The sequence below is a fragment of the Fusarium vanettenii genome, assembly GCF_000151355.1.
Source record: "Fusarium vanettenii 77-13-4 chromosome 2 genomic scaffold NECHAsca_18_chr2_1_0, whole genome shotgun sequence".
NCBI classification, from domain to species: Eukaryota; Fungi; Ascomycota; class Sordariomycetes; order Hypocreales; family Nectriaceae; genus Fusarium; species Fusarium vanettenii.
The window spans coordinates 3,422,968-3,445,989 of NW_003315867.1; the positions used below are offsets into that span (position 1 = coordinate 3,422,968).

The following is a 23,022-nucleotide window of genomic DNA, read 5'->3' on the forward strand; positions in this document are numbered from 1 at the left end:
GGTTGGGCATGGCGTTTAGACTTATACCACTTGAATTATTATATTCGTTTTGACAACGACGAACAACGTTTCCTTAGTTACATCATTCCTTCGATCTTTCGATAGTTTGGGTTCCAGCCCTTTAGCATTACTATTACATAGTCACGAACATCAAGCCTGATTTTACGATTCAAAGCTCGCGATAGATGGCTCTCTCGTGAAAACTCCGCTCCATCACTTGTATATATACATGTCTAGATCATCAATGGAAGTCTCCAATTCGAGGACCAAAATACTCCCCCGGTAACAGCGACTTTAGCACACACGAACTGGTGCCATCACAGCCCTGGAATGGGACCCTATTCCCCCACCAGTCAAGCTTGATGCCGTTATACTGAAGAGCAAAGAAGGTGATGAGGGCCGAGAGGGCAATTCCAACAGAAAATGCGGCTGCCAGGATGTAGTTGTACTACCGGAGTTAGCTTGACAATGTGACCAAGACCAAAAAATACATACCTTGGCCCAAAGACCGAGATATCGCTTCTTGATGTACATCCAGGAGAACCAGGCGATAGGCACAGCGGGCAAGAGGTAGCCAATGTTATACGGCGCCCAGACATGTCCGCCCTTGAGAAGAACGACTGGGTGCGTGCTCCGGATGATCCTGTTCTTGGGATACTTCTTTCCAAGCCACCAGAAAATCACCACCACGAGCACACCAACTGGGAAGCCAACCAGAGTCTCGACGTACTGTCCTCCAGGCCCAAACAACTTTCTAGGTCCAATGGTTCCCCAGAGAACGGCACTCGTGAAGAAGCTGTTGAGACTAGGGCAAGTAAAGCGGTACGGCGCATTCGGCGTGCAAATGTTCTCCAGGTGCATCTGATACTGAAGAATACCGACATATACAAAGGTCGAGACAAGAGTCGGGACCATCTGCGCCCAAAACGTGAACCGTGGCGGGAGTTTGAGGTAGTGAGCCAATTTCATGTCGACGCTAAAGTGAATTGCGTGAGTGCAGGTGGTGTAGCCAAATGCCTTGAAGAGACTCAGCGAGAGGGCATTTCCTTCGACAAAGGAGCCACCGAGGAACTCGGATAGAACATTCAGGGGCACCTCGATGCCGGTTGTGGCACTGATGATGCCAATAGGCACGATAAATATGAGAGTAAGAATAACGCCGAAGGGTACCACAGCTGGTGAGGTATGAGTAGGCCACTGAGTGATGGCGACTATGCCGACGATGAAAGCGAAAGCGAGGCATATCATGAACCACCACTCTGGCACCTCGGGGTAAGACTTCATGAGGCGGTTATGCACGTCGAGCACCTGCTCAGACTCAACTTCCTGCTTCTTGGACGGACGAAAACTATTGATCAGGTCTCGGAAGCCCATGGCAATATGTCGATGATGATATAGAACACCGTATGTGATGGCGGCTGAGTAAACTGCAAAAAAGAACAGGTACATGATGTAGTTGCCGGCAGAGAGAAAAGCGGGAGAGTATGCCTCGTACTTTTCGGCGTCGAATAGTCCACGGTGGTCAAGGATGAACGACACATTGTACAGCCCGCCAAAGTGGTCGAACACGCGGTTCGAGTTGACGGGGAGATAGGCCATGGAGTAGGCATTCCCATAGTAGATACCGACGAGAACGCAGAAGCTCAACAAGGCTCCAGCAAGGACGTTCATGGTTGTGTGGATGGGAATAACGAGGGGGTTGACCATGGTAGTAGCCACGTTCCAGTCCAACGTCGAGAATGGATTCAACCCGAGTCCTGTGTATCCTCCCGTGATGATGGCCAGGTCGCGGTTGTTGGGGGCAATCCACGTCATCCAGCTGAACCAAGTCAAACCAGCAAAGAGGTAGTTGGGAAGCCAGAAGTAGCAAAACATGGCGGCGGAGGCGATGCTGAAGAACTTGAGGCGAGACATGTGCCAAATGCGATTGAAAGGTCCTAGAACGGGGGCGTTGGTCTCGCCGTGGAAGGCAGTGTTCAAGGCGACGATGGCGAGACTTGATGGCCATACACAGTATGATGGATAGACCAGGAAGCGTCTGCAGAGGCCGGCGAGACCATAACCGATAAAGTTGGCAGACAAACCAAGGAGGATCTGATATCCAATGCTGTTGGCCCAGGGCTGGTTGAAGAAGAAAGGAAGATACTGTATCCAGGCGATATAATTCGTATATGGCGCCCCAACAGAAATACTCGCCATGATGGTTATCAGCATATGCTCCTTTCTATTAAAAGGCCCAGGATTAAGACTATGCCTTACACCAAAGACAGTAAAGCCAACATCAGGCAACGTCTTTTCCAGAAACTTTCCAAACGGGTAAGCAAGCAGCTGCGGTACCATGGCAGAAACACCAATAGGCGGCTGACGCATCTCAAAGAAGCCATTCACAAAGGCGATGGCGGCTGAGAAGATGAGGCCCATGAACCAGGCCCTGATGGTGGAGCATGGCATTGATGGGTCGTCGCGGTTGTCGACTACGGCGCGGACTTCGGAGTAGGGCGAGTTGTTTGTTATGAGGGATGCTTGGATTTTTATTTCTTGGATTGTTTTTTGGTGGTTGGCTGGGTTGGTGAAGATGTCTTCGTTGCCTGCTCGGTATGAGTATAGGTTTATGAATGAGGGGGGTCAACGTGCTTATGAAGGCTTCAATCTTTTCAATGACGGCCAAGGGAAAGTTTGGATCTCGGCCGTAGATTTTGTAAACTTGATTCATCATCTGATTTGTGAGTACAATTGACCGACCAAAATAGAATGAGATGGTCTCACTTTGCGGACATCTTGGAGAGATAATGTGGCCGCGACCTCTCTGGCTTCGAGGAGGTCATCCTCAGTGACGTTGAGGTCCCTCTCAAACACATCCTCAACATCACTTGACGTGTGAGAGCCAGGCAGTAAGCCCTCGCGAGTCTACAATTGTTAGAGATTGACGAGATAATTGGCATGAGACACTAACCTCTCTGAACTCTACGTCTCCAGAGATGGGAGACTCTGCCTTTCGCAACTCTTTCGCCATTGCGAGGACCAATGTGTAGATACAGAAAACGACAGAAACACAGGAGACAGAGTTATCTTTTTAAGCTTCCGCGGAGGGTCAGGGATATATGTCGATCACAGTGTCCGCGAAATCTCTCGTCATCCAACAGTCCCGAACTCCCATAGGGCTGGGAAGAGAATAAGTTTAGAACAAAACCCCGAAAGCACATGCAAAGAGAAAGTGACGTTGATCCAACCAGAGAGACAACAACGTCGTACTCCGTAACAAGTTGTCGATCCCTTCTTGGCCATGGATCAAGCTGAAAAGATGACCGCATGGGCTGTGCCACCAATGACACCAGACACCAGCACAGCCCATCCCTTCTGCATATCTCCAAAGCATCATGATGAAACGTGCATATCTTCAAGGACCAGCCCTACACGGCACAGACCAGGATTGTCCTCGAACACATTGAGGCGGTCCACATGGATCACGAATGCCTTGATTGAAAACTAGCCAACATGTGGGGATCTACAACTTGAAATGACGGCATGAGCCAATGCCATCGCTCAGAGACTTCAACTCGCCTAGCTTGCCCAGTTTGGTCAAGTATCAAAGTCTCTTCCCTACGAGAACCTTGCGGCGATTAAGCATCTGACAAGGGTAAACCGTCAGCTTAGTGCAAGTAAACGTCCAATTAACGGGCTCTATCAAACAGCCTTGAACAGATTCGTCTGGGTACGGCAGTAGCGTTTAATTGGTTAAGGCCGACGCCGCAGTCGGCCGTAACTCAACTTACGACCGCCGACGCCAAGCCCCCCAACGCTCTGATATTCGATCTTACTCCCAACATCACACCATTCTCACTCAGATATCACGAATGTCACTAAATTTGGGAGTCAAGCATTTTCAGAACTTGGTATTGATCGAACTAGAATAAAAACTGATTGAAACTGGGATGTGAACCGAATAATAGTACCCATTAAAACATAGCAAAACGACGGTCCCAGTATCATTGGCAAAGGAGAGAAATTCCACTTTTCAACTATTGCGCACCAGACGCAAGCGCGAGCGACTTCCAGTGGTCACGCTCCGCTTCCAGCCTCGCAATCTTGGCCTCAAGATCTTCCAGTCGCTGAGCCTTGCGCTCACGAGACTTTCGCGCCGCCAGGGTGTTGCGAGCACGCTTCATGGCAACAGTATCGTTGGGATCATCCACAACAATGGGAGGGAGAGGCTTGTCACGCTTGCGAGCGTTCACTCCCGCCACCGAGGAGTGGCGAGTCGAGGGAGAAGTACCCGACTTCCGGCGGTCGGAAGACGAGGAACGACCAACCGACTCCAGATCATCCGACTTGGTCGCTGGTGAGTTTTCCACACTGGCCTTCTCAAGAGCAGACACATCTTGAGGGAACAGAGGGTACCAGGGATCACCAGAGGTGTCAAAGTCGGCATTGCCAAAGTTGGGAGACACATCATATCCGTCAAAGTCAGGAGACTCGTTGTGGATGGACGGCGAAGTCAGCGCCGTGAGAGCCGACGAGTTAGGTGCGGACATGAATGGCTCCTGGAAGAGCAGATCGTGGGGCGACACAGTCGCCAGGTTGGAGATGGAGCTGGTTGCACTGCCACCCAGGTCAAAGACGCTAGGGACGGCAGGCGAGGAGAAGGCCGTGTTGGCCCCGCCCTCAAAGGCAGTGAACTCTTCGAGTTCGACGTCTAAACATGGTGAGCTAGAGCAATCAGATGAACATGTGGGAGACAAACCTGCGGCGTTCATCATCTTGGCGGTTTGTTGGATACTTCCGGTACTCTGGGAAAAAAGAGGAACAGGAGGCCTGGCAGATGTGTTCTGCTGTAGCAAGGTGGTGGACGACGAAGGGGCCGAAGAAGCGTAAAACTGATTCGCGGGGCGGTTGACAGGAGACGAGGTGTTACCGATAGCCTTGAGCAATTGGGCTACTCGTTGATTCTGGACAGCGGGGGAAGCGGGCTGTTGACGACGTTTGTGCAGATAAGACGAGTGACGACGCTGGTTTGACAGCGATGTAGTTGGCCGATTAGGGGGCTGATCGAACAAGACAAAATCCTGATGCTGTGTTTCGGGACTCTGGAACTGGTGCGCGGATAGTGCCGGCAGGCTGGGTTGCGTGGAGGGAAGCCATGATGACTGGGAATCCGTGGTTGAGACTAGAAAGTCTTGGCCTGAAATGTTGGCGGTGTTGAGAGGACTTGAGCTGATGCTATTCAAAGCGGTGCTGAAGTTCAGGTCGACCAAAAGGTGAGCTGAACGGGGTGGTTGAGTGGGGATGGATGCGTTTAAGTCCGGGGACGGAATCTTGACGGTTGGACTGGGGACACTGGGGGGAAGGGGTTGTTTAGAACATCTTGACGGCTGCCGGAGGCGCTGAATTGAACTTGAATATGTGTGTGTAGAAATTTTGGGGGTGGAGAGAAGAGGAAAAGAGAGGAAAAAGTTTGGGACTGGAAAACGGGGAGAATTTGTATTTCTCAGGCAGCAACGCAAAGCGAGGGAAGGAATTGTGCGCCGCCAGAGAGGGTACTTGCAACACAGGAACGGGCCTGGACCGGACACAGGCAAATAGAGTGCGTTTCCTCCAGCCGAGGATTCGCCGCCCAGGTACCGTCGCGGAGAGCGCCTTTTCGGAGAGACATGGGGCCGGGCAATGACTCACACTTTTTGGGGGCTTAGCCAAAAGAGGACTGGCCGGTCTCGCCGGTGCAACCAAGCCCTGAGACGGCCCCCCAACAGGACAAGCAAAGCCTCCACCGGCAAAACACTCCAGAGCCAACCTGTGGTTCGAAGGGCGCACACACGACAACACGACGCACAGGCGCGCCCTCCTGCGTGTGGGCTTTTTTTCGAGGCTGTCAAGAACAGCGCCCTGCTTGATGCTGCTGCTTCGCCTGTAAAAGGGTTAGCGAGCGCAGGTGAGGGCCGTAAGCAACTCGGACAGACCCTGCGCCCTGAGCGCCAATTGGCCGAAACTATCTTCCCCCAGTCTTTCGTCCTGATTGGGGATCACCGTTTAAGACCAGACGAGCCAATGCTGTGCTTACCAATTGCCCTCGGACTCCCATCCCATCGTCGATAGCCAGTAGCCAGTCTCATTTCCCGGATTGCTGCGGCTGACGAGGACGTTGATGAAGGAGACGCGAATCCTCCTCCCACCAAAGGAGTGCCTCTTTTGGGACATCGGTCTGCCTGGCAGTCTGCCTCCGGCCCGTCCATCCAACCCCCCGGTAGCGATCGGTCAATACGGTGGAGGCTTTTTCTCGAGTGTCTGCGATTCCTAAATGTCCACAGTAGACAGGTCGAAAATCTCATTATTTTTCGACTCTGCCGCACTGTGCCTGGAAAACGCTCCCCCTTCCCATGTAAGCCACCACAAGAGCGGCCGACAAGCCTTGCATCTCGCAGGGAGGCAGCCTGGAACAAAACTCCCAACGAATATTCCGTACATGGGCCATGAGCGCGGTATCGGTCTTTTCGCAGTTAATGCCTTTTCTGGCTGAATTTACCGAGTTTATGGCTTCATAATTCTCTTGAATGCCTGTCGAGATAAAAGCAAAAAAGGTCTATCAGCACAGTTTTCCGAGCCACTCCGGAACGAGTCGTGATGGAGCAGCTACCTCGCACTAACTGAGACGGTTCCCCAGAGCCAAAAGAAAGATGGTGTGGATTGCGATAACGTCCCGCTGGTTGCCGGAAAAGAGACTCTCGCGGCTAGGGACTTGGAATGCAGCAGGCCGAGCTTGCCGTTGTTGCAACGCAGTCGAATGTGTACAGATTATCTTCATGGTACATCCTGTCTTTGTACAGGCACTTCCGCCTCGCGTTAATTCGTATGCGCGAATACGCAGCCAGATGGAGCTTCGCTGGCTCGGAGCCTCGGAGCCGCCAAACTGGGTTATCGCTTCGTCTAACCAAACGCCAACTTCCAACAGGACATCTTTTATTCCGTCGGACGGAATTCTGCTTCTCATGCTCCCAGCTTGTCCAAGAACGAATCAGCCTGCTTCTTGGCTCTCCGCGCTGCCATGTCCTCCCTGCGCTTCTCAATCTCCCTTCTCCTGGCCTCTTTCTGATCCTCGCGGGTCCGGCGTTGGTCCTCCGTCTTGCGCCGCTCTTCCGCGAGCCCCTCCATCTCAGCCGTCCGTGTCTCCTCGTCCTTGCTGAACTTGTAGAAGCCCGTGCCCTTTGTCCGAACCTCCCAGTCGGCGTCGTAGTGCTGGTCCGGTGGTGGTGTTGCGCTGCGGTCCCTCTTCCGCGCCAGCTCTTCCATCTTCTCTGGATCTTCTGGGTTGAAAGCCATCGACTGTACTGCATCGCCGAAGATGAGGTTGGTTGGTGCGCTAGGACGTGCCGACATGCGCTCTAGCTCTTCAGCTCCCAGTAAACCTCGTCGTGCTCTTCGCTCCAACCTGTCCCTTTCTGCCTTGGTGACTTGTCGCACGCGACCAAATTCATCCTCATACTCGACCATCTCGCCGCTGTCGTCAGCATCGTCGTCGCTGCTTGTTGCGTAATCCTCCTTTCGTTCTTCCTCTCCCTCGGCCCATTTTCGATCAAAGTCCACCAGTGGAGCAGCCTCGTTTTCCTTGGGGACGTAATCGCCACGCTTCATGGCTGCGTAGAGTCGTGCCTTTTCCTCCATCCTTCGCCTGGCCCTCGCCAACTCCTTCGTCTCCTCCTCGGTCCCTGTCACCTCTTTCAGCTGTAACTTCTTTGACCCATCTAACTCCTTACTCCGTTTTGGTTTGCTGCCCTTGAATATGTCGTCTTTGCGTTCCTTGGAGGGGCGTGATCGGCCTGACGATGTTGAGCCTGACGCGTTTGACATCAACGATGTCAGTTGAGCCGTGAAATCAAGTGAACTGGACAACGTCGCATCTCGCTTCTGCTTCTTGGGCGCCCTTTGGCCATATAGATTTGGGTCTTGCGGCATGATGCGTGCTGGGTAACGGTAGATTTGCGAATGGTCCTTATGTGCTGTAGTTTGCGAGTCGATCGTGATAAAGTGAAGTTTATGTCATGGAATTGCTACGGAGAGAGCTCAGCCTGAGGCAATCAGAGTACAAACGGCAACACCAGCTCGGCATAGAAAACCCCAAAGACCCCAATTTTTCAACTCTGTCAACTCTATTAAAACACTAATACTTCGATTTATCTCATTCATTTCCAATGTTGCATGTCGTCGCACGTGGTGGACAAGCTCTATTGCTTGCCCAATTGGTCGTCCATCCTCCGGTCGCGTAGGGTAACCCACCGCGGGGTTGGTCTGTCGTGCTCAAATGGCTTTCCTGATGCCCCGCCATCGGACCCCGAGTTTGTTCTTCACAAGCTTCTCGACAGTTAAAGCGCAGTAACAATCATGGCCGCCCCCAAGCAAGTTTACATTGCCATCATTGGTAATTCAATCTTTCTATATATGTACAACTATTAAAGCTAAACAAAAATAGGCGCCGGTGGTGTCGGCAAGGTCTTCATTGACCAGCTCCAGACCCTCGCTGCTCGGAGACCTTCCCCGAAGCTGAGTCTCGCCTACATTGCCACGAGCCGCAAGGCCATCTACAACGACGACTACTCTGCCATTAACCTCGACAATGTCGTCGATACCCTCGGAGCCTCCTCCAAGGCCCCCCTCGCTCTTCCCCAGGTCGTCGAGTACCTTTCCAAGGCCCCCGCTAAGACCGTTCTCGTCGACAACACCAGCTCCCAAGACGTTGCCGAGCTGTACCCCCTCGCCCTGAGCCAAGGCATTAGCATCGTAACCCCCAACAAGAAGGCTTTCTCTGGCTCCTATAAGCTGTGGCAGGACATCTTCTCTGCCGCCGAGGCTTCTGGAGCTCGTGTCTACCATGAGTCATCCGTTGGCGCTGGCCTTCCCGTCATTTCCACCCTGAAGGATCTCGTTGAGACTGGCGACAAGGTCACCAAGATTGAGGGCGTCTTCAGCGGCACCATGTCTTTCCTCTTCAACTCCTTTGCTCCCACCGAGGGCCAGGGCGGCAAGTGGTCGGACGAGGTTAAGAACGCCAAGTCTCTGGGCTACACTGAGCCTGACCCCCGAGACGATCTCAACGGCCTCGACGTTGCTCGCAAGCTGACTATCCTGGCCCGCCTGGCTGGTCTCCCTGTCGAGTCCCCCACCTCCTTCCCCGTGCAGAGCCTCATCCCCAAGGAGCTCGAGTCCTGCACCAGCGGTGACGAGTTCCTCGAGAAGCTCCCTGCCTTTGACCAGCAGATGGAGGAGACCAAGGCGGCTGCCGAGAAGGCCGGCAAGGTTGTCCGATTCGTTGGAAGCATCGACACTGCTTCTCAGCAGGTCAAGGTTGGTCTCGAGCAGTTTGACCGCTCTCACCCCATTGCCGCTCTCAAGGGCAGCGACAACATCATCAGCTTCTACACTGAGAGGTATGGAAGCAACCCTCTGATCGTCCAGGGTGCCGGTGCCGGTGGTGCTGTGACTGCCATGGGTGTGACTGCCGACCTGATCAAGGTTCTGTCGCAGATTGCTTAAAATCGAAAGTGCTAGCAAAATAAAAGCGTGCCCAAGAATATAAGTTTATTATCGTATTCTGATCGATCGAGGGTCCGTGACTAGCAGCGTAGTGTCGCCTTGTCTATACCTGTCACTATTGCCGTAGTATTTGTATTCGAAGCGACAGCGGTGGGTTTTGAATCGCGAGGTGAAGCGGGGGAGCTGTTACTGGCAGTTCTCCATGCCCAAACGACGAGGTCGAAAATGATGAGGAGAACAATCGGAACGAACAAGACCAAACCAACCCCGAACTATCCGCGCGTCAGTCTCCCATCAAGGGGGATGGGCCGAGCTAGCTGCACTTACACAGGCAAGGGAGATCCAGTGGACAACCAAGGAGTACTCAGTCAGTAGAGAACCGAAAAGATTCCATGGCGCGTCAGGAGAAGACTCAGACATTGTAGTATACGGCACAAACAGCTTGGAAGAAAAAAAGCTCATGACTATGAAGGGGGTGATGTGGTTGTAGGTGGTAGAATCATGGGTTCCGAGGCCACCCAGAGGAGGCCGCAGCTCATCTCCAGCTGACAGGGTACACCTCCCTCCAATTAATTCGCATGTGAGGTGGGCAGATTCTGCCTCACCGCCTTCCCGAATTAGCAGCCCGCCAAGCAGCCCTCACATTTGGATCTGCTCTGAATTTATCTTTAGATTGCAGGGTATCAAATATCAACATCACAACCAAAACATGACGACAGAACTTCCAAATAAACAAAAAGGCCGCGAGCTGAGTCGCGCAGCAAGAACCAAAGATGGGGTCACTCAGTTGCCGCGCAAAAAGTTTTACCGCCAGCGGGCGCATGCGAATCCCTTCTCCGACCACATGCTAGAGTAGTATGTACTTGATCTCATGGATGTTAAGCGAATTGTTCTGACATGTGAATAGCCCTACATCCCCAGATGACATGGATTGGTCGGTGTATTTTCCGCATTATGTTCAAGAGGAGGCTCTGGAAGATGCCACTAAGCCTCGTCCTCTCCGCAAAGACGTGGAGATTGTCGACATTGGCTGTGGATTTGGTGGTCTTTTGGTTGCTTTGGCACCAAAGTTGCCAGACACACTGGTTCTTGGTGAGTGAGAAAAGTATTCTCGATGAACTTACACTGACAAATCTAGGCCTTGAGATCCGTACACAGGTTGCAGAGTATGTCCAAGAGCGGATAAAGGCACTGCGGTCACAAAACTCGGACAACATGTATCAAAACGTGGGCTGTATCAGGGCGAACACGATGAAGTTTCTTCCAAATTTCTTCAAGAAGAGCCAATTGTCCAAAATCTTCATCTGCTTCCCCGATCCTCACTTCAAGGCCAGAAAACACAAGGCGAGAATTGTGTCGACAACACTCAACTCAGAGTACGCTTATGCTCTCCGACCTGGAGGTATCGTGTACACCATTACAGACGTCGAAGACTTGCATATGTGGATGGTCCAGCACCTCGATGCTCATCCTGCTTTCGAGAGGATCCCGAAGGAGGAAGAGGAGGCGGATGAGTGTGTGCAGGTCATGTTGACTGAGACGGAGGAGGGCAAGAAAGTGGCTAGGAATAAGGGTCAAAAATTTGTGGCACTGTTCCGGAGACTTGAGGATCCTCCGTGGTAGTTAGGAGTCAAGTTGTAAAACTGAAGATGAATTTCATGAAACTCATATAAGTGCAACCATGCGTTGTTGTACGGACTTTGTGATGAATGCCATTGGCTTGTAGTACTAAATGTGAGCCACGGGTATTGGATACCAACTCTAGAGGTAGAACTAGAGGCGGCAATGAATACTTTCTCGGGACAAAGTGATTGAGCATTAACACCCAGGAGAATCATTCAACGACCTAGAATTATACCCTATTGCAGCTCATGGATCGCTTTGAGAATCTAATAACGTTAAGTGTCATATTAAGGTGCAACGTGGGGGTTCGGCCATGTACTTCTCTCGGCTGTCCTGCTGGGAGAGCTTCTTGAGTCAGGATACAAGGAGCTACAACTACTTAGGCTATTCCTCATAAAATGAGGTTCCCCTAAGTTAATGCATCATGCCGTCGAGCAGTTTCATTTAACATGGTTCCGTTCCTGCAGTTGAAGTGGCTTCTGTGCTCTGTCATGGGTTTCCATGTCCCGCAGGCGTACCGACAGGGGTGGATGCATCAAATTACAGCATCCACCGTAATCGATAATGGAACCTAACCGGCTGATGGCACCACCCGCCCAGTTGGAGCCACGACGACACTCCATCTTCAGACAAGAATGTCTTGTTTGAGGTCAACATCCTGGCGATGGCCCTCAAGCGCAGAGATGCTGCCCTCGCAGGACTCGCAGCCTTCATAGCCTGGGGCCTCGTCGCGAGCTGGCTCCCCGTCCTCCGCTGGGCGGGCCAAGCCTTTGTAGCTGGCTCCTTCGTCACCCTCGTCGTCCTCTTGGCTGCTCTTGTCCTCGTCTCGAGACGACCCAGCGACCGCATTTCACGACCTCACGCCGCCGCCTTTCTGGGACCCAAAGCATGGCGATCCGAGGTGCAGGCGCTGCGCCAGCGACAATCATATACCCCGACCCCCATAGCTCCCGAGTCACCCCGCGTCTCCGAAGCTGTCGATGTCCTACTTGGCATGATAGGCCGCGACTTTGTGAGCAGCTGGTATTCCAACATTAGCCGCAATCCTACCTTTTCGAACCAAGTCGACAAAGCTATACGCCAGGCGCTGCTGAGTCTATGCGATTCCCTTCGTGACAAGGACCTGGCCGAGATCGTCACCAGCCGCCTCGTCCCCATCCTCACCGCCCACTTTCGAGACTTTTACGAGGCGGAGAAATCAGTGCGTGGGAAGAAGCTCAACCGATCTGTTACCGAATCCGAAGAACTCGACTTGGCTATTGCGTCCAAATTCCGAGATGGCCGCTTACACCCCGCTGCTTCGTTGTCGTTCCCCGACACCAAGATGGTCCAGCAGGACTACCTTCGGACCCTCGTCTCAAAGCTTGTGCCTCAGATCCTCCCCGAGACCATGCTGTCCAGTCGAGCCGTTTCTATAATTATCCGCGAGATTGTCAGCTGTGCTGTCCTATTCCCAGTTGTCCAACTGCTGTCCGAACCAGACACCTGGAACCAACTTATGGAGAACCTTGGTCGTTCAATGCTTCAGGATAGATCGACGGTGCGCAAGCTTCGAGCAGCTCTAGACCAGCACGCCTCCCCTACACCAAAGTCAAGCAAGCTAGCTTCTATGCCTCGAGTCGCTCCGGGAGACAGTGAGCGCAAGTTCGAAAAGTTCATTCGCGCCATCCGCAAGGTCAATAACCTGTCAGATGCCCGTCGTTTCCGCAGCGAAGTCGCCAGCCAGCTCAAGCGGGATTCCCGAGAGGAAAATCAAGACCCGGTTTACCTTCGACGATTGGAGATGGGGAAGCGTCTTCTTGACCAGAGAGTCAACCATCTAGCAGCTGGCGGAGACCGTCATGCCCCTGCGCCTACACCAGTACCAACTACTTCTTCACATTCAAGATTGGAAAACGCATCCCTGGTTGAGCTCTTGCGAGATTCTGCAGGGCTTTCCTACTTCATGGAATATATAGACCGCCAGCATTTCATGCCTCTAGTGCAATTCTGGCTTGTGGTGGATGGCTTCAGGAACCCTCTGGAGGAGGATGGCCAAGACGACGAGCAGTTACCATCAACACTGCCCATGTGGACAGACTCGGACCGTCAAGATCTCCAGCAGATCGAACAAGCATATCTATCAAAGGCTGAGTTGAAGGTTCCGGATTCTTCGAAAAAGGAGGTGAGAGAGTTTATCAAAGCAGGGAAGTCAGCCACACCGGCTCAATATTACAAAGCCCGACGGGCCATTCTAAGGGCACAGAGTGCTGTCCTCGAAGAGATGCAGTCACGGTTCTTTCAGAGCTTCAAGAAATCCGACCTATTCTACAAATGTATTGCAGCCCAAGAAGCAGCCAGTGCCAACTCAGTTCGACCGGTCTATCAGCCAGACCCTCAGCCATCTACGAACACTCGATCCAGCAAGACCTTACCAGCCAAGCCGAGGCCAGTTTCACGCCTCGCTCCCCCGCTATCCAGTTCAGGAAAGCGTGCAGGCTCTACATCAGACCTGAGAGCGCTGACCACTAACGGCAATGGGTCAGATTCTCTGACGAAAGCTAGACGCTCTCTTGATGAGGGTTCTACAAACCCCTTATTTGACGACGATGACATTGAAAACGATGGATTGGTGGATTCTGTGCAAAGCCTGGACCAGGACACGAACAGTCAACAATTACCAGACACGCAGGTTGTCCAGGCCGTGGAGCAGGCTCTCACCAATATCATGGAAGATAACCGGCCTCAGACTGCCGAGGACCTCCGTGCGTCTCTTTTTGGCGGTGGTGGAAGTGCTCTCGGAGGCAGTATTGATGACAATGCCTCGAGCCTTTTCTCGGGAAATGATAACGACTCCCACCGTGGCTCTATGGATATTGGGGTTAAACCCACTGTCTCGAACAAGGAGGGTGACAAGCCAAGTCTATCATCTCTTGGTCTTGTTAGTGCTGCTTCAAGAATTGGCGTTTTTGTGGACGATGACCTATTTGGAGATGAAGACAAGGTTCCTGACGACGGGGATGCTGATGATGGCCCGCAGGCTGATGATGAGGATGAAGTCCATGAAGCAGCACCGGGAGATCTTGGATTGGCAGAAGCCATCACGGCACTTTCCAACGACATTGATCGTTTGGTGGCTCAGGAGGCGGTTGTGGAATCGCTGACGCGAAAAGCAGAGTTGACCAACAACACTGCTGAGCTGCGCATTCTGAGAAAGTCCAAGGCTAGTCTCCAGAGGGAGATTCGACGAAAAGAGCTTCAGCGGCAGCAATACGTGGTTCAGGAGAGCGACAACAGTCTTTACGGCCGCTCAACTATCAAGATCAAGTCCATCCAAGTGGGTAAGGAGGAGGACGGCAGAGAATTTGCTCTGTACGTCATTGAGGTCCAGAGAAATGCCGGAGAGCAGATGCCCGCAGCATCATGGGTGATTTCGCGGCGATACAGCGAGTTCCACGAACTTCACCAAAAGCTACGGTCCCGATATCCGTCGGTGCGAGATCTCGACTTTCCGCGGCGGCGCATGGTGATGAAGTTTCAGAGCGAGTTCCTACGAAAACGGCGGGCTGCTTTGGAGAAGTACATGCGAGAGCTGCTTCTCCTGCCCGAGGTCTGCCGGAGTCGAGATCTCAGAGCCTTCCTCTCGCAGAGTGTAATTGCGCAAGGCCAGGACATTCTGGACCGTGAGGATAAGAAGGATATGATGACGCGTCTATACGACTCAGTGGCAGACGGGATGGACGACATTCTAGGAAACATTCCTGTCCTGGATCAGATCTCGGTTGCTGGCCAGAATCTGATCGCTGCAGCTACGAACCAGCTCAATACTGTGCCTCTCAACGTCAACGAAGACACATTCCCGGCTGCCGAGGCCGAGGCCGAGCTGAACGCCTTTGAGAATAAAGAGCTCGAGCCGTTCATTAAACCAATCTGCGACATTTTCCTCGAAGTCTTTGAGCTCAACAAGGGGAACAATTGGCTCCGCGGTAGAGCTGTAGTAGTCGTTCTTCAACAACTCCTGGGTGGCACGATTGAGAGAAAGGTGCGAGACAATGTCAAGATGCTTGTACAAGAAGACTCTATGCTGCGCTACATTGGCCTGGTCCAAGACAGTCTCTGGCCTGGGGGTCAGCTACAGCGAGACCGCAAGCCGCGCACGGCGATTGAGAAGAAAAAGACACGCACGGAAGCGAGCCTCATGCTGGCCACGCTGGTACCAGATCTTGCCGGAAGCGTTGTAGGAAGAGTCAACGCGCAGGCGGCAAGTCGGCGCATCTTTGCGACATTGAACAACTCGAGGTTAAAGTAGGTTTGCACATCACTTCTGTTTAGGGGCTAGCTAACGGACACAGCGCACACCTGGTATTTACAATGATTGATGAAATTGTTTCAGTCCTCTTTGAAGAGCTCTGAAGCATAACAAGGCAAGGGCCTCTCACCTAAGGCATCCATGGACGGGCATGACACGAGACACACGGCGAAGGCGTTGGGCGTCATTGACAGGGGATTGAGTTGGGCTGGACCAGGCTGTGGTGATTGACGACATGATTTGGCGGTTCAAAATACGACTCCGAGGCCCTGGATGGCTGCCTACGAAGGGAGGTAGAGCTCTGTTTATCAGGTCTGATCCATTGACAGATGGCCTGAAATAATATTAATGACACGATTCTCGCGATACTCGGACGATTTGATGTTACCCAGGGCCAGGTCGATGATAGCCCTGGAGGTTTGTGGGGTTTCTCCCGTCCTGCCCTGTCGGTATGATGAATGCAAGCGAGGGTGTTCGCACATGTGACGCTAGTCTAGCCTACAGTAGCTGTACTGTAGCTTAGCTGGGCTGTCCACTAACAATCAGGGCGCCTCGACGCTGGAGCCCGAGATGTTGGTTACCGGGGCTATTTCCCGATCTGGCTTTTTGCCGCTGTTCCCCGCCCGGTCACCAGCCTTTCAGTCGCAAGAGATAGCACGCGCCCGCGCTGCCCTCTTCTCCTCTCCCTCCACCATCCAATCTCATCATCGCCATCAGCGTCGCCATCCCATCGCCATCATTGCTGGTAGAGATCCCTCTCCAGCCCTTTCTTGGTCCATCGCGCGACTGGCCCCGGATATCTGGAAACCCCGCATTTGGCTCAAATAACAAACAGTTTGCTCTTCCTGGATTGATTGCTTGCCCTTGTCTCGACCCGACCCTCCTCCCACCGGCAACATGACGACGGAGGTGTCCTCCACCCGGCTTTACTTGGGAAACCTCCCTCGAAATGGTCCAGACTCATCGCCCTGACGCTCCTAGCCATGCCACTGACACGCTGCCGAACAGCTACCAAGTCCGATGTTGAGGCTCACTTTGCGACTCATGGAACCGGAGAAATCACCGAGGTCAAGCTGATGAACGGCTTCGGTTTCATCGAGTACAAGGATCCCATGGACGCTCAAGATGTTGTCCCGGGTTAGTCGACCCCTCTTCCGTCTCTGCGCTGACTGCTGACCATGACTCTGTAGCCTTTCGTACGTCACCACTCCAGCCCTCGTCTCCATCTGCGACCTCTGGCTAACACACCACCCTCCAAGACGGATCGAACTTTATGGGAGAACGACTCACTGTCCAGTTTGCTCATGGCCCCAGGCACCGAGAGGGTGGCTTTGGCAACCACGAGCGCGCCGCTCCGCGGCCTCGCCGTACCCCTCATCGAATGCAAATCACGGGACTCCCGAACGATACCAGTTGGCAGGTCTGTTCACACTCCCCGTTCCTTGTCGCTGCTGGATTCCATGGACCTTCTTCCCCTTGTGCCTTGCGCGGAGCTCTGGCTTTTCTGGCTTCGACCCATCGGGACTGCGCCGGGACTAGGTTTAGGGGACGACAACCACGGACCCCCTCCGCCCGTTCTGCTTCCTGGTACTTGACCTTGACTTGACGGACTGCATTCGCGTTTTGTGGATTACATGGACTTCCGGCGTTTTTCCTGCTCCTGGACAACGACTTACGTGGATTCTGGAAATAGGATCTCAAAGACTTTGCGCGTCAGTCCAGCTTGGACGTGGTCTATTCTGAGACTGGACGCGACTCGAACGGCCGAGGGTGAGTTGATTGGGCTTTTGTTTCGTGACTTTAGCTGACACGAGGTAGATTCGTCGAATTCGAGACTGCTGCGGACCTGAGGACTGCTGTAGAGAAACTCGACGGTCGCGAATTCAAGGGACAGCGCGTCCAATGTGTTGCTGACGTAGAGTATCCCCCGCTCGCCTGCTGAAGAATATGCTGACTCGGTCTAGACTCAGCCTGACGTTCCCGCACGCGATCGTGGTCGATCCCGCTCTCCGGGACGACGACCGTACCCACCTCCCGTGGATGACTACGAACGCCGTGGTCCTCCTCGCGGCTATAGTCCTCGCCGCGACGGATACGGCTACCGTGACCGAAGCCCACGACGAGACTACTATGATGACCGAGCTCGCTATCGATCACCACCCCGCCGACCAATGGAGGACTATCCTCCTCCCCCTCCTCGCGGTCGCTACGATGACCCGTACCGACGCGACTACCCTCCCCCCCCCGACCCTTATGCCAATGGTCGGCCGCCGTACGACCGGCCTCCTCGAGACTTCCCTCCACGAGAGGGTGGATACCCCAGGGAGGGATATCCGCGTGATTACGAACGTGGTGGACGCTACTGGTAAATCCATCTCCTACAACCGCTTGAGCCGCTTCGTTGGCGGGACTGTCCTTAACCGGCGGTACTAGATTCAACCCTGACCAAAAGCGCCAAGTCTGCGCCACGCAGTCCGGACTGCGAATAGGTAGGGAAGGGCAAGTTTGATACAACCGGCGATAGGCAGGAAGGCGCAGCGATAATTGACGGACAACCAACGAGTCACTCTTCATGACGGCCAAACAAAAAGGAATGAGGAGGAACGAACACTGGACGGCGCAGGGGATAGGGGGACAGGCTTGATGAAGGACATGACGAGAGTGGACGAAAACTGGGAAAATGCTGCAATGCAATGCAATCGCTCGCACACGACTTGAGATTTTTGGTGATTTAACTCGGTAGGATCAAAGTGTATGACTAGGCAGGCACCAGGGTGGCTTACTATAGGACTTTGAGGATGTGCGTTTGGTTCAGTTTGTGCTGTTTCTCTTTGGGGGGATCTTTCTATGTTTGGTTGGGACCTTTTATTTCAATCCAGTATCCAATGTTTCTTTAATAAGTCGAGAATTGATTCAACGTTGTTGTATGCCTCTATATCGGTATCGAGAGGGTTTTGTGTAACAATTTTTCCTCTATAAGGCGCGTCTATACATATGTAGACCCCAATTCAACGTGTTTTGAAGTAATAACCGAGCCAACTCCCCGTTGTCGAGAACAAACCATCTAATCTAATTGACGGACGCCTTTACATGATGGGAATGCCCTCATACTCGGCGTAACCAAGCGCAAGGTTCATGTTTTCTGGTGAAGCCTGTTAGTAACCCAATCATTATCGTTACTAGGAGAAAGGCAACTTACGCAAGCACTGGGTGCTGGCTCCCTTGTTCAGGTTGTCTATTGTGGCGCAACTTTGTATAGTTAGCATGATTTGATCTCTTGAGCCAGATGATCCATGACTTACACAATCACTCGCTTGCCGGTCTTGTCAACGGCGAAGCCCCCAATCTCAACTCCGTGCTTCTTGGAGATATCCTTCACAAGAGGCGCCTCGCCCACAACCTTGATGAGCTTCTCACCGGCGTAGCGGTCCTGGTAGAGCTGTCGGATGTCGCGCGAAGTCATGGTCTTGTTGAGGGGGATGTTGACGGTGAGGTGGATGCCCTGGAACCAAGAGACAACGTGGGGGATGAAAGCCACGGGAGTGCCAAGGTGGCGGCTGATCTCGCCCTCGTGAATATGGCCCGTTAGGCTGTATGGGATGAGGTTGTCCTTGAGGAGGTTGACATCGTTCTTGGGAGATGGCTTGGTTCCTGCGCCAGAGTAGCCCGACACACCAAAAACAACAGGCTGGCCTTCAATATGCTCGAGCAGAGGGGCAATGGCGAGCTGAGAGCCAGTAGCAAAACAGCCAGGATTTGAGATTCTGGTAGATTGGGTAATGTTGGACCGCTTTGTGAGCTCAGGCTGGCCATAAGCCCAGGTATCGTCAAAGCGGTAGTCGGCCGAGAGATCGACAATGACGCTCTTGCTATCGCCGAGGGCTTCCACGTAGGGCTTGCACACAGAGTTGGGAAGAGCCATGATCCAACAGTCGACGTCCTTGTCCAACCGGGCGACATCCTCGGGCGATAGGTTCTCGTAGATGATTTTGCGCTTGGTATATCCCTGAAGTTCCTGGCCATTGAGCTCTCGCGAAGACACATGTCGAAGATCCATGTAAGGATGGTTGTTGAGCAGATCGATCAGGGCTTGACCAGTGTATCCTCGAGCGCCAATAAGACCGATACGGGAAGGGACGTCGTTGGAGGCATTCTTCTTGCCTAGAGGAGGGTTGGGGTTCGTCGTGGTGGCGTAACCTCGGAGCTGCTTGCTCGCCACGGCCTGGAAGACTCCTCGGGTGACACGATCACGAGCGGGCGAAGCCGCCAGGCTCCTCGAGGACGAGAGGTTTCGTGCGGCGTTGTTAACGAGGGGAGCAGACGAGCGAACGACTCGGCGGGCGCCGGCGCGCATGGCCACGGAGGTGGCAGAGAGCATGATTTTCGGAATGCTTCTCAGCGCAATTGACTTTGTGGCGAAGAGGTTACGTTACTGTGGACGACGTTGTGGTGATGTCGAGGACGAAAGTGCGCGCTGTGACTCCATCTTGTGGTGGGTTTTATCCCCTGCATCGGCTTCAATGTACTACCTTACGGTACTTAGTGCCTTCCCAAGTTTGGTGGGGAGGGGAGGGCGCCGAAATCGCTCGAACCAGTCACGACACATCCTTGACTTGTCTTTACCTAATTAGTATTCACAAAGAGGCAAGGCAATGGCACATCACATAAAAGAATGGAGCAAGAGCCTCCTGTTTGTGAATTTCTTTTGATCCATCCCGATATCAATCAGTTGCTGCTGCATGCTGATAAGAAAAGCAGGATCTATCCGTCCGATGAAAGGTACCCCGCGGCCCCGCCGATGCTCCACATGAAAAAATAAAAATCACCCACCCCTGCTTCCATCATGACTCTTTTTGAAAGGAGGCAGTCGGCATTGTTTAGTGATCCTTTCATGAGTGTTTTTTTACTATTACAAAACTGAGCCATTTCATATCCCGCCGGAGACTGGTCATTGAAGTGATTATAAAGCTAGAATATGTTGATAACTGCATTTCTAAGCTTGGGTGGGATAGAGTCAACGTTGTAGTATTGTTTCGAATAGTATCCCCCACGGCGTTCGTAGAAGATTGGGGTCTTTAATTTGGATACCTTCTCTAGGGGCGGGATATAGTGCTTACAACGTGGGGGCTTTGGTCTAAATTGAAACGGCGTCTTGGGAGCGTTGAATGCGTTGTTGTGCATGGCCGCGAGAAATAGCAAGCGAGAGGTGTATTTTGGTGGGGGTCAAGTAGAGGGTGACGGGACTATTAATACCCGTCCCCAAACTATTTGTTACCCACAGATGAAACATAGAGTGAGCATACGGCTTGCTTGTTGGCTCTTTGGCAATGAGAAGACTCGATATTGTGACCGATGTGGGCAGAGAGACCTGCACTTGGCTATCATCAGCGGAAAACAACTGTATCCTGGGGTGGTAAAGGTTGGTATACAAGCTATTCATGAGTACCGGTTTGCTATCCCTGTTTAAAGCCTGATGCCTAAAACGAAGAGGGAGGATGCAATAACAATGCTAATTAAACTGATACTATCCTGGGTTGAATAGCGCTCCTTATATACCTCGTCTATCTCGTTGGGGTTATTACAGCCTTGGCTCGCTGTTTACTGTCCTACAAGATAATGAATTACGGATACAGCAACTCGGGCTCTTCATCCTGGCTTAGCTACTAACCTTTAGATAGGGCATGCGATGGAGGGCGGACGCGAGGAGCAAACACAGTGAGCCTCGACTGGCGCGGCCAGAAAGTCGTCTGAAAGAAAGTAGCACAGAGTGCGTCAACCTCGTGTATGGATAGCACGGATTCAAGGTGCAATGCTGTTCCGTATTTGGCGGCAAGGGACAATCTCATCGCAAGTCACAGGGAACAGTAGCCAGAGCTAAGATACTAGCAACAGACCACGGCCACTGCTTAAAGTAAATGAACAAGACCAAACAAGTTGATTTTATGTTTCCAAAAAGGACCTGGATCTATCGCACAAAGTAGAAAGGATGCTCGAGCTTGGCGCCATCAGTTGCTCCCGTGGTGCCCTTCCCATAGTATACAATTAAAGAAAGAAACTCTGAACTCCCATGTTAGGATGGCGATGGCGTGATTCGCGAATAGTGGCTGATAAGAGGACGGCGGGTGCGGGTATGTGGGTGTATATATGGTGATCTCCAATATGGAGGTTGATTAAGGACGGATATGGACGGCAAATTAAGCCGCCGTCTTCTTCCACTGGCCGTAGACACCGATAAGACTGCTAAGGGTACCGGTCAGACCGACGATGCCGTCGTCCAGGAAGCCGACCCAGCCGAGACCGGAGACGGGAACGCAGATATCGCAAAGGTCGCAGAAGAGCTGCTTCTTGGCGGCGGCGCGCTCACTGGCATGTGTTAGTAAATGTATCATGATGATGAGGTAACAAGCGCGCATGATCAGATAGGCGAGCGCAAGGGAGTGGACGTCAACTTACATGGTGATGGTCTTGCTCTCGACAACACCCTCGCCCTCCTTCAGATCCACCTTGGATGCTCGCACACTCAGCTGGCGCAGAGTATACAGCTGACCAACGATGCTGAACATGATACCGATGGCCCAGAATCGGTAGGCCTCCTTCTGGAAGCGCTTGGCGTGATCCCACTTGCGGAAGCCGACAGCGTCAGGAATAGTAGCGGCATCACAAGTCAGGTAACCGGCATAACCCAGCTGGCGACCGACCGAGGTGTAGCGCAGGACGGGGTCCATGGACTTGGCGTCGCTTGCGGTGGCGGCAGCCTTGAAGTGCTCAACAAACTTGCCAGCACGGAACACCTTGCGCATGAGGCCGAACTGCTTCTTGAGGGTGTTCCAGGGGGCGATCTTGTCCGGGGTGCCGTTGGTGCGGAGGAGGTACCAGGCGTAGAAGCGGGCAAAGTACTGCAGGACGCGCATGAGCTTGTCGCGACCGAGGGTTGTGGCCATGTAGCGCAGGTAGTGCGCGACCGTCGGGTGGTAGATGAGGGCGTCGGCGACCATGGTTGCGGTGATAGAAGATCGATGGGAGTTACAGCACGTGTCGTATCAAGAGTTGATGGTGATGCGAAAGCTCAGAGGTTGTACAGCAGCAGCAATCAATATTCGGCGATGACCAAGGCCGGGGTTTTGCTCTTCACCAGTGAGGAGCCAGCAATTAGTGATGAAACAGGGCGAGATGGAGATGGATTGGCTGATGGAGAATGATGATGACAGTTCCAAGTCGATGCTATTAAAAAAAGCTGGGGAAATGGGAATGGATTCAATAAGACGTGCGCGGCGTGGAGATGGAGCAAAATCGGAGACTTGACCGAGCTCCGGAAAACGGGCTTCACATGCCGAGGTCCGCCCCCGTGAGCGGGAGGGCAGCTTTTAAGCTTGAGGGGCAGCAACACAAAGCACAAGCTTGACTCGGCTCTCTCCAACGGCTCCTATCTGTGCTTCTGCTGCCAGAATAGGTACTTAATCCAGCTAAGCCCAGGTTCAGCTTTGGCAGCAGAAAAAGGGGGCAGACGACAAAGCTCCCTATCGTCATCTTGGTTTCCATTTTCCGTCCCCGCAAAAAAAAAAATATCCATAACAAGGTCGTTTCGGTCTGGG

At 52.8% G+C, this 23,022-nt stretch overlaps 8 protein-coding genes across 8 annotated transcripts; 3 read left to right on the top strand and 5 right to left on the bottom strand.

Moving 5' to 3' along the window:
- Nucleotides 1–241: 241 nt before the first annotated feature.
- NECHADRAFT_76831 (uncharacterized protein) lies at nucleotides 242–3,013 on the bottom strand (the record flags this gene model as incomplete). The annotated part of the gene is made up of 4 exons (XM_003046748.1): nucleotides 242–448; nucleotides 496–2,588; nucleotides 2,739–2,907; nucleotides 2,954–3,013. The coding sequence occupies 4 exons, from the start codon at nucleotides 3,011–3,013 to the stop codon at nucleotides 242–244; spliced, it is 2,529 nt and encodes an 842-aa protein (XP_003046794.1).
- Nucleotides 3,014–4,019: 1,006 nt separating this feature from the next.
- On the bottom strand, nucleotides 4,020–5,348 carry NECHADRAFT_33921 (uncharacterized protein; the record flags this gene model as incomplete). The annotated part of the gene is made up of 1 exon (XM_003046749.1): nucleotides 4,020–5,348. A coding segment is annotated over one exon (1,329 nt), but the record flags the coding sequence as incomplete, so codon positions are not given.
- A 1,630-nt stretch (nucleotides 5,349–6,978) lies between these two features.
- On the bottom strand, nucleotides 6,979–7,944 carry NECHADRAFT_76833 (uncharacterized protein; the record flags this gene model as incomplete). The annotated part of the gene is made up of 1 exon (XM_003046750.1): nucleotides 6,979–7,944. One exon carries the CDS (start codon nucleotides 7,942–7,944, stop codon nucleotides 6,979–6,981), a length of 966 nt encoding a protein of 321 aa, XP_003046796.1.
- A 421-nt stretch (nucleotides 7,945–8,365) lies between these two features.
- Nucleotides 8,366–10,012, top strand: NECHADRAFT_66803 (uncharacterized protein). Its single transcript, XM_003046171.1, has 3 exons — nucleotides 8,366–8,407; nucleotides 8,459–9,791; nucleotides 9,847–10,012. Exons 1-2 carry the CDS (start codon nucleotides 8,371–8,373, stop codon nucleotides 9,517–9,519), a joined length of 1,098 nt encoding a protein of 365 aa, XP_003046217.1. The 5' UTR covers nucleotides 8,366–8,370; the 3' UTR covers nucleotides 9,520–9,791; nucleotides 9,847–10,012.
- A 191-nt stretch (nucleotides 10,013–10,203) lies between these two features.
- On the top strand, nucleotides 10,204–15,430 carry NECHADRAFT_66805 (uncharacterized protein; the record flags this gene model as incomplete). The annotated part of the gene is made up of 5 exons (XM_003046172.1): nucleotides 10,204–10,374; nucleotides 10,427–10,611; nucleotides 10,658–11,092; nucleotides 11,546–11,599; nucleotides 11,772–15,430. Exons 1-5 carry the CDS (start codon nucleotides 10,229–10,231, stop codon nucleotides 15,428–15,430), a joined length of 4,479 nt encoding a protein of 1,492 aa, XP_003046218.1. The 5' UTR covers nucleotides 10,204–10,228.
- Nucleotides 15,431–16,327: 897 nt separating this feature from the next.
- Nucleotides 16,328–17,863, top strand: NECHADRAFT_33691 (uncharacterized protein; the record flags this gene model as incomplete). The annotated part of the gene is made up of 6 exons (XM_003046173.1): nucleotides 16,328–16,382; nucleotides 16,439–16,567; nucleotides 16,690–16,850; nucleotides 17,124–17,200; nucleotides 17,249–17,327; nucleotides 17,375–17,863. 6 exons carry the CDS (start codon nucleotides 16,328–16,330, stop codon nucleotides 17,861–17,863), a joined length of 990 nt encoding a protein of 329 aa, XP_003046219.1.
- Nucleotides 17,864–18,516: 653 nt separating this feature from the next.
- On the bottom strand, nucleotides 18,517–19,808 carry NECHADRAFT_33292 (uncharacterized protein; the record flags this gene model as incomplete). Its single annotated transcript, XM_003046751.1, has 3 exons — nucleotides 18,517–18,572; nucleotides 18,630–18,679; nucleotides 18,733–19,808. The coding sequence occupies 3 exons, from the start codon at nucleotides 19,806–19,808 to the stop codon at nucleotides 18,517–18,519; spliced, it is 1,182 nt and encodes a 393-aa protein (XP_003046797.1).
- A 1,816-nt stretch (nucleotides 19,809–21,624) lies between these two features.
- Nucleotides 21,625–22,425, bottom strand: NECHADRAFT_32996 (uncharacterized protein; the record flags this gene model as incomplete). Its single annotated transcript, XM_003046752.1, has 2 exons — nucleotides 21,625–21,793; nucleotides 21,884–22,425. 2 exons carry the CDS (start codon nucleotides 22,423–22,425, stop codon nucleotides 21,625–21,627), a joined length of 711 nt encoding a protein of 236 aa, XP_003046798.1.
- Between the last annotated feature and the right edge of the window lie 597 nt (nucleotides 22,426–23,022).